The 9805-nt window shown below is 53.4% G+C and overlaps 1 protein-coding gene across 3 annotated transcripts; it reads right to left on the bottom strand.

The window, feature by feature from the left end:
- Nucleotides 1-1382: 1382 nt before the first annotated feature.
- SFXN3 (sideroflexin 3) lies at nucleotides 1383-9687 on the bottom strand. 3 transcript variants are annotated; one of them, XM_043926446.1, is made up of 12 exons: nucleotides 9230-9682; nucleotides 8445-8609; nucleotides 6944-7107; nucleotides 6133-6303; nucleotides 5733-5831; nucleotides 5312-5387; nucleotides 5076-5161; nucleotides 4748-4875; nucleotides 4502-4551; nucleotides 3589-3638; nucleotides 3076-3123; nucleotides 1383-2754 (listed from the first exon to the last, which is right to left on the bottom strand). In XM_043926446.1, the coding sequence occupies exons 3-12, from the start codon at nucleotides 7102-7104 to the stop codon at nucleotides 2658-2660; spliced, it is 966 nt and encodes a 321-aa protein (XP_043782381.1). In that variant the 5' UTR covers nucleotides 7105-7107; nucleotides 8445-8609; nucleotides 9230-9682; the 3' UTR covers nucleotides 1383-2657. The 3 variants fall into 3 exon arrangements, with proteins under 3 accessions (XP_043782381.1, XP_043782382.1, XP_043782383.1); XM_043926447.1 differs by having other exon boundaries at nucleotides 8425-8609; nucleotides 9230-9679; XM_043926448.1 differs by lacking the exon at nucleotides 6944-7107 and having other exon boundaries at nucleotides 8425-8609; nucleotides 9230-9687.
- Nucleotides 9688-9805: the final 118 nt, after the last annotated feature.

Genomic DNA, 9805 nt, shown 5'->3' with positions numbered 1-9805 from the left:
TTCAAGGGGATTTTTAATGGCCAAAGCTATAACTGTAGAAAGAGGTTTCAAGATTTGACCCAGGGTGCCAGCTGGGCTTGGTGGGAAACACTGTTCCCTGGCAGGATGCAACTGAAACTGGTTATCTAACTGTCATCCCATAGTTAGTCAAGAATGGAAATCTTTGCTTATACTCCTTGTTATAAAACCCTCAAGCCTGGAAACTCTTCAGTGGCTTTGGTAAAAGGTCTGTCAATTTTTTCTGTCCTGTAAACAAAATGGGCCAGGGAGGAGCTGCCCTGGAATGTCAAAAGGACTAGAAGAACGACCTCAGGTTAACTGGTGGGTTAGGAAAAAGCATAACACATGATTCAGAGTCACTCAACTTGGCTCGAATCCTGATTTCACCACCACATAGTTGTGTAGCTGTAAGCAACTTTCTTAATGTCTTAAATAAGCCTGTTTTCTTGCTATAGTGAAAGTGATAGTCGCTTAGTCATGTCCAATTCTTTGCGACGCATTAACTGTCACCTGCCAGGCTCCTCTCTCCATGGAATTCTCTAGACAAGAATACTGGAGTGGGTATCCATTCCCTTCTCCAGAGGATCTTCCCAACCCAGGGATTGAACCATGGGTTTCCTGCATTTTTCTTGCTATGAATTGATATAATATGTCTGGCCTCACAAGGGTGGTTGTGGAGCTCCAAAGACACAATGGACTTAAAGCACTTAGTTTCATTAAGCCTGCCTGGCATGACTGGAAGGACTCAATGAGCAGTAGCTAGTGTCGCCCCCTACTGCCCATCAAGTGAACTACTTTCCACAAGGAATGGGTGAGCTCAGGCCGGGGGAACAGGTCACCTGAGGCTGTTGTGGGACCATTCAGTCCTAAAGATTCCTAAAGATTTCTCTTAGCCACCTACTGTGAGAGCTTTAGGCTGAAAAAAAAAGGAGATGAGTGTGTAGAGGTATGTGGCACGCTAACAACTTCTCTGATGGAGCTAGGCAGTCCTTAGCCCTTCAGCCTTCCTCTCTTAGAGGTCCCCACTCCATCCCATGCCACAACCAAGAAGCCCAGAGCCTGAGTTGATTTGTAGGTGTGTGATCAGCCCCTTCCCACCCCCGCCCCCCACCCTAGCTCTCCTCTCCTCCAAGGGACTAGGAGGTGGAGCCATCTACCTGCATCCTTCCTACTTTAGTACTCTGGATGCTGATGGAAGATTGATTTTCTAATCTCAGAGCGCCCTCTGCTGGGATCTGAGGCTCCCTACAAATGGGGAAGGAAGAGACTAAGACTTGAACTTTGGTAGGAAGAGAAGGCGCCCTACAGAAGACTGCAGAAAGGAGGCTCTTCCCTGGCACTCAGGACGTGGAACTGAGTGACAATGAAGAAACAGACAGATGTTCAGTTTACGGAGTAACAATGGCACCATAGCTTTTATTACTGGTGGTGGTTGGTTGCGGGAAGCAGGAAGGTGCTCTTAGAGGATCACACTGGGGCCTTCACCCCACTTCAGCCAGAGGTCACAGGAGTTGGAGGCAAGGTCCAACTCTTTACTCTGTGAATTCACCAGCACATATTACATCCCCAAGCGCACCTCCCCTTTGGACCAGCCATTGACACCTGGGCCCTCCTGCCTCTTGGAGATGGGGATGGGGGTGGAAGCAGAACCAACCCTCAAGAAAGAGAAGGAACTAACTAAGATCAGGATGCTGTGGAATGTATAACAAGATCAGCGCAACACAAAATCCCCTGTCTTAAGATTGTACACTCAGGCTTCGTCGCCCTGAGGTGTCTTACAGCCACTCAGACACCTGTGGAGTGTAAGCACCATTCCCACAGCTGCCTCCCTCTGTCAGAGGGTGCTGCGGGGGCTCTTAAAAAGGAATGCTTGCTATGCCTTCATGGCTTTTTGGTTGTGGGAGGGTGCTGGGATTTAAGTTTAGCTTTGAGGTTATGATGTCAGAATGGACCAAGAACTCCTGGGATTGTGCCCTAAGATGGCCTTATTGTAGTGGGAGGGAGGGAGGATGGGAAGCCAGCAAGAGCAGTACAGGATGCTGACATTCCTTTGTTCTATAGAGAAGAGGAGAGGAAATGACCCATTCCAGGATGAAGGGAATGGGACAAGCCTCCTGCCTCCCTTATCCCCACATGTCCTCCTCCGCCAGCCCAGTTCTCGAGTCAGCTTTGGGAGCCAGAAAGCAGAAATCTGAAGGATTCAGCCCAGTTTGGCCTGCTAAGTGTCCTTCAATCTTTGTCATGAGATCCTGGGGCTCCTCTTATGTCCAGAAGGGGCAAGGTCCCATCAGAAATGACTTGGCTGGTGAAACTGTTTAGGCAAGAAAGCCCTGTACCCTGGCTGGTAGATAGCCAAGAAGGGAAGCCAGACATGAGGACACCCCAGGGCAGCCTGTACACACACACATTATCACTTATGTACATACACAGATGTACTAGAGTAGGAGAAAGGGGTTATATGACCCTGTCTTTTGAAATCAGAGGAGAGTAAAAGGCTTTGGGGGCACCTCTCAGCCTATGGATCACTGGTCTCAGTGGCTGCTCCCCCACCAAGCCCTCTGCCCAGCACCAGGCAGATGGAAAGCAGCAAGGACAGCAAGGCTCCACTAAGCAGCAGCCCAAGGAGGCGAGGAAGGAGGCCAGGGGCTGACTCTGCCTCAGAGCCCCTTGTTGTAGTAAACCACTTCGATGCTGGGGTTTTGCTCCTGAATCTGAACTCTCAGCTCCGGCTCCAGCCTGCTCACGTGTATGGAGCTGTAACAGAAGAGCAGGCTGGCTAAGTGTCCCCTGAGCCCACCCCTCATGCTCAGGGACCACCATCCCTCATCCTCCCAGGCTGCAGAATCTTCTCTTCCAATTGCCAGAGGCCCAGATCACAGTCATTCCCTCACCCCCAGGATAAGCTGAATGCCCACCAGGCCCCTTCCTGGAACACAATGATGGGACCTAAGGTCAGCTGTTCCCACAGGTGTGGAAAAGTGGAAGTGAAAGTGTTAGTCCCTCAGTCGTGTCCAACTCTTTGCAACCCCATGGGCCTGTCCAAAGCCCCCAGCCAAGCCCAGGGACAGCACTTACCTTTTCTGGGGGAACAGGGCACAGCACAGTGGGGTGGCAAATACCAGGCTGAGGGAGAAGAGTGTTAGAGAGGTTTGTGAGGGGCTGATCTAAGAGTGTTCCCTCCCAGTCCCCCACCCCATCTCTGGACACAGCGCCTATGGGTGGAAACTGATTAAAGCCAACGATGACAGATGACAGTACGTTCTGGCTGAGGAAAGAGCCTCCAGAGCAGTGATCCAGAGCGCCACAGCCAGTGACAGAACCAAGAATTACATGTGCATGAAACTCTGAGATGGGACCAAAAGGCTTATTTCCATGGTGGATATGGGACCCCTTCGACTAGACTCTTGACCTTCAAGAACAGACCTCACCCCTTAACACACACAGTATGCTTTACAGGTATCCAAGACCCCTACCAGCTGATTGTATGAATGAATGACATATATAAACATCTTAAAAGCAATAATATCCACCCACATTCACCACAGAAAGGACACTCGCACCACTCTAGCTATCTTCCTATATACTTACCAGAAACCCACCAGGCCCATCTGCAGTGGGGCCCCCACCCAGGGGCGGCGCTATGGGGAGAGAGAGAATATAACAGTGTGTGTCTCCCGTATACCCATACCACGGTGGTTCTATCCCATCAGCTCTACCTTTAAGCCTCTGATATATGGCCCTTTTCTTTCCCCCAATCCCATAGCAGTGACTGGTCACCTTCCACTCCAGCCAGGCATGTTTGCCGACACCCACCCTAGCATACCATCCTAACCCTTACCTCTCAGAATCACTTCTTACATTTCCTCCAGGAGCGTTTCTCCAGGAAGCCTTCTCTAACCCTCCACTCACTCCCTCCCATCCCACTGCATGAATCTGTCCATTTCCAAACTCACCTCCTGCTCTGCACACCCTTCTTGATTTGCTCCAGCCATAGAGACCGCCAATCTGTTGCTCCGTGTGTGTGTGTGTGTGTGTGTGTGTGTAGTTGGCACTCAATAAATATTTGTGAATAAAGGATTCATCAAATGAGTCAGAGCTTATATTCCTATGCTGTAAAGTATGGGATGTTCTGTCCCATTCACACATGTGTGAACCTGTGTGTATGTGTGCATGTGTCTCAATGCTTTTCACAGCTGACAGCATGAGCATGATACCAGGTGTAACTGTGATGGTCCCTCCCTATGTGTGTCTCTGGAGTGACATCAGCTTCCTTCAGGACAGAAACTCTTTCCCTCCTTTCCTGCCCTTCTCCTGCACCCTCAGTGTTCCTTCATTCCAGTTCAATTTAGTCTTGCTGAATGAATTAATGAAGCGGGAGGGGGAGCACAGGGGTGCAGACAGGTAGCAAGTCTTAGGTCAGGCTGGAGAGGATGTTGGGGACTGGTCACTTCTGCCCCCAGGCACCACTACTTCCAGGATGGGAAAAGTGAAAGTGACCTACCTTCAGGAAGTCTTTCTTCTCCAGGGTGTCCATGATCACTGGGGGAATAGCTGAGGGAAGAGCAGGGCAGGGAGGGAAGGAGTGAACGGAGTGAAAATCAGGACCCTCAGGAAGGGGCGATCCCCCTTAGCAGCTCCTCCCACTCCCCCCAGAATCTTACAGCTCCCAGAGTCCTCACACCCCCTGGATAATGGCATCCCTTTCTCTTAGAGCCTCCCGTGCCCCACAGAGCCACTCCTGCCTCACCCATGGCAGGAATCGCCATGCAGATTCTTGATATCACCACCTGGAAGATTCCTTGCTTGGCTGCAGCCACAGAATGGCCAAGCCTCTGACCCTGTTCATTGGTCACTGGGATGCCCACCTGCAGCTCCCTGAGAAGGGAAAGGGGTGGGGATCAGATCACAGGCAGCTGGTCCCTGGGGTCCCCTGACAGCCTAGATTCAAAGGCTGGTTCTCCCACCCCAGCATCCCCCCAGCACCAGATGGAGACTAGGCCCGGCAGTTTGCACGGCCAGCTGGTATGCCTCCAAGCACTCTGTGCGTGCACATGCCAGAAGTAGGGGCCACTCACCTTTGCCTCATCAGGGGGATGTTGATGCAGTTGGCAGCTGCAACGGCTGCAAAGGGCACAAATCTGCCAACCAGTGGGGGAAGATGCTGGGGGAGAAAAGGTGTCACTGAGTGGCCCTAAGGGCCATGGGGTGGCGGGGAACTCCGAGGAGAGTTACCGGGAGCCTGTAGGTTGAGTGGAGGAGGTGAAAGGGAAGAAGGAGGTAAGTAAAGAGCGAATGGGGGGGCGGCATTTACCTTGGTGAGGGATTTGAGTCCCAGGGCCGTGGCCACAGCCCCGGTGGTGGCACTCACGTATGCTGTTCCCAGCTGCCTGTGGGTGGAAGAGCCAGGAAATGAGGTGGAAATGAACAACCCAGCATGTGGCTGTTTGCTTCAGGGACATGTCAAATCCTCAGTAACTGAGGAATGGGAGGCTGGCCTCACTGCAGAGAAACGTCTCCCCTGCTTCAGTGTAGACCTGTCTGGAAGCCCCAATCCCTCCACTTGAAGAGGGCTGGGTCCTCTTCAAGCATACACAAGAAGACCTCGCACCATTCCTCAGGCCAGGAAAGTGACAGGCTGAGAGGAGGGCACTGAGCCACTGGCTGCACAGGCCTGGGGGGACAAGAGAGAGAAATGGAGAGCCAGGAGAAGAGTTCCTGGGGTGAGCTCTCACCCCACAGTGATGGGAGCGTCGCCACTGCGGTTGGAGTAGTTCACGATGGCATTGAAGGACTGATTCAGCCACTGCCAGAACACCACGGTTGGGGTCTTCCTGAGGGAACAAAGGCACTTATTTCCACAGTGCCCCACATCCTTGGACACTGACAATAAAACCCCAAAGGTTATCCCCAAACCCTCTAGAGGGGCCCCGGTGAACCTGCTCTGATGACCTGTGCATGACCCTCCTTACACAAACACACCTGAGTTTTGAGGAATGGAAGAGATTGCAACACAAGCTCTCAGCCACCCACTATTTTCTGCCCAAACTGGCCCAGAGAGGACATGCCTAATCATCAGGTTATCCTCTAGCCTGAAAAGAGTACCAAGGAGGAGACACACAAGATAGGACCTGCCTGTAGAAGATGAGCATGCAGCCAGTGATGGTCATGTTCATGGGCACCTGGGCTGACATGCGGCCAATCAGGACCACCTTCTCTCCTGTGTCTGGATGGAAGGCAGAGTCGTACACGTACTTGGCCCTCCACAGCTGGTCCTCAGTGAGCCCTGGCGTTACCACGCCGGCCCTGCAGAAGTTGGCAAGGAGCTGACAGGCAATTCTAGGGGGCAGATCCACCCTCCCAAGCCCTGCCCACCCAGCTCAGGGGTGATCTGGGCAGAGGACTCTGGCTCCCAGTTTCAGAACAAATGAGCTCCTTGTCTCTGGGGAAGAATCAAATCTTCCAGAAAGAGGGCTCCTATTTCTATTTCCCTTCTAGCCACACAAAGAGGGGTACCCTTCTGTTTCTGTCTAATGCTAGGTCATGGGTCATGGTGGTTTCCAGTGGGTCAAAAATGGCTGGGGTACTCTGAGGGTTTTTCCTCCTGGAAACAGGGAGGCTGCCCTCCTAATTTTTTAGGAGTCAACTTTGAGCCCCTCCATCCTTGCAGAGGGTGGCCCAGCAGAGGGACAGGTCCCTGTAGAGGGTGTGTGAAGCATAGAACAGCCCCCTACCCATAAATATCAACACCACCTCCTCTACCCAAACACCCTGAAATCCTTTGGGTTGAAGTTCTGTGTCTTAGTTGTCAGTTATTCCGACAGATAGTCAAGGAGTGAGGGGGTGGAGTAGAACAGGTCATGCTCAAGTGAGGAGAGATAGGTACAAAAGGTACTGTATGAATAGCAGGGAATGAGCCCCTTGGTCAGATGGGGTCAGGGGTCACCTGTAGTTCTGCACGATGTTCCGGGAAGCTTCTAGCTGTGCCCCAGACAGCAGCAGATTTCGGGGGTCCGTCACGGTAAAGAAGTGCCGGGCTCTGCCTAGGAAAGTGCTTTGGTCCCAGCGAGGTTCCTGGATATTGATATCTAAAGGCAACTCACCCATTTTCTGCAGGGCAGGGACCAAAGTCAGAGGACTCCAAGGAGGGGGTCCAAGGGCTCCACATGCGGGAGACTTTGGTGGTGCTGCCCTGGTCCCTGGGCCTATTGCCAATCCTTCTAGAGCTCAAGGTGATTTCAGATAGGTAAGCAAGCGGGGGAGGAGCTATTCTCTGGGCAATGTTCCAGCCCAGGGACCTACAGCCCCTGGAGGAGGGGACAGAAGAGAACAGGGCCAGGAAAGCAGATGTCCTTGTGCTCTGGCCTGCTGCAGATTTTCATGAGTGAGGATTTACATATGTGTGGTTGACGCATGAGCGGCAACTAATCCCATGCAGCTGCTCTTGTGCTCTGTATGCACAAAAATGCAGATTATATGCATCACACATCCATGTTCATGTCAGATTTAGGCCCCTCCCCTCTCACACACTCACATTCACATACCCACACACAGAGACACCAGCATACTCGCCCTACAGAGACCTGCAGACAGGGTGGACACACCCTGTACACCAAAACTGTTACTTACACACACACACACACACACACACACACACACACAGCCTACATACAAACACCTGAGGCTGTTTGGAAAAATGGCATAAGCTGTACCACACTCTAGGCCCTAAATGGAGGCGAGCAAGGGCTCAACAGCTCCAGGGCTTATCTATTCTGGATCTCAAACAGGGGACTGATGCCAGCCAGCCAGGTGTACTCACGGGCATCCACAAGTTCCCTCTCCAGATCTGTCTTCCTCAACCCCACACTGAATTGCCCAAAGTTCTCCTTGTTCCCCAGGTGGGCAGGGCTGGCATGGACACCCACTCACCTCTTCCTGAGCCACCTGCCTCTAAAGGAGCAGGATTCAGTAAGTGATCCCTTCACTCAGCATAGAGAGGAAAGTCTGAAGCAGCCATCTGGCCATGTTGGGCAAAATCCTACAAAATGACTAATCCTCTCCGACCACACTTCCTCACAGGCAGACACACCCTCCCCTCTCACACACTCACATTCACATACCCACACACAGAGACACCAGCATACTCGCCCTACACAGACCTGCAGACAGGGTGGACACACCCTGTACACCAAGACAGTTACTTACTTATACACACACACACACACACAGAGCTTACATCCATCAGCTGCAGACACTTGAATGTGTGACCACACAGAGCCCCACCCTAACATTCCCTCCCTAACCAACCTCCCCTCTGCCCCATGGATCTCCCTAGAGCCGAAGATACTGAATCCTATAAGACAGGGGCAGCTTCCCTTTCTGACTCCCAGCCCTCAACCCTCTACTCCCCTGACCCCCGAAACCGACCCGGCACAGCGAGCGCTCACGCTTTCCTAGACTCCTGGGCTCCGCGGTTCTGCAGCTCTCAGACTCGCCTTCCTCTCCGGGCTTCCCCCCACCGTCTTCACATCCATCACGCGTAACGTCACGCGTGACGCTCACCGGCTTGAGGGGCGGGGGCTCCGCCCGACGAGGCCAGGGATTGGCAGGGCCTGGGGGCGATGGGTGTCATTAAGGGCGACGCCCCCAGCCCTGGCTACCTAGACCCAGCCCTCCACAGCCTCCCAGAGCCAATCCTGGCTCGGGAATCAGTTCTGGCCGCGTCCCCAGCGCGAGAGAGGAGGGGAGGAGCTGCCCCATTTACTTGCATTCCCTTGGCTGGCCTCGGGAGGCACCCGGCCTCTGCCCAAGGGGTCTAGGTGCCCCCGGCGAAGGCAGGCGGCGCGGAGGGGCATCCTCTCACGGTGAGCCCAGAGGGACTCGGGTTACCTCCAGGCTTGTTTACTTGATGGCTACCTTGGCCGTGGCCTCTGCCTACTTGGTCCCCTGGGCTCCTACCCCGGTTCCCGTAAGGTCCTCTCGCAGCATCTGGACATTCTTACCCCTTCACAGCCCAGTTCTGCTCGCGCCTCTGTCTTTTCAGTGTCCGCACCTTTCCTCCTCTGTATCTTCTATCCTCCCCTCCATCCTCCAGTCCCTTCTATCCTCCCCTCTGTAACCTCTAGCTCCGCTGGGTCCCCAGTTTCCTTATGACTCCAGTCCCTATCCCTGCATCACAGACCCTGGCCCCTGGCCCTGTCCAGGAGGTGAAGGGGCAGAAAGCTCAAGGTACCTCTCTCTGCATCAAGCAAGTGGATCAGACATTCTTCCTCCTTCTGGTGGCCCGGAAACCAGCTTCCCTGCTATGCGTCCTTTCCAGAACTGGAAAGCCAGAGAGACACTCTGACATAGAAGGAGGATGCATGTGAAGGCAAAGTTCAAACACACACACACACACTCAACTCAGTCATCATACAGAACATCCATGCTGCACACTGAGGCTCCAGCTCGAGTTCCTGCCCACTGCAGGCTCACTTCTCTCTCTGCCCAGGTGACATTCCTTCGCTGAGGCCTCAGGGGTGACCGCAGAGAGGTGGCAATTCCATAAGCCCTAGTAAGTAGCTGGTTTGGCCTGGAAACGACGCGGTTCTAGGCTCGCCTGCACCGAACAGGTAGCGGGAGCTGGGCGAGCCGAGATCCAAGCTTTAAGTTCGTAGTGCAGGATGGGGTATCAGAACTCGAACTGGAGCGGGTAGAATCCACCGGCCCCAGCCCAGTTTACAAACGGCAGCCCCAGGCACCCAGGAGAGGTGGCGGGAGGGAGTGACTGGCGGCCTTCCCAGCCAATGGGAGCCCGAGGCTGAGCTGG

Source organism: Cervus elaphus, chromosome 15 (genome assembly GCF_910594005.1).
Source record: "Cervus elaphus chromosome 15, mCerEla1.1, whole genome shotgun sequence".
NCBI classification, from domain to species: domain Eukaryota; kingdom Metazoa; phylum Chordata; class Mammalia; order Artiodactyla; family Cervidae; genus Cervus; species Cervus elaphus.
Note: the sequence above shows the minus strand (reverse complement) of the source record. Positions and strands in the feature narration are given on the sequence as shown.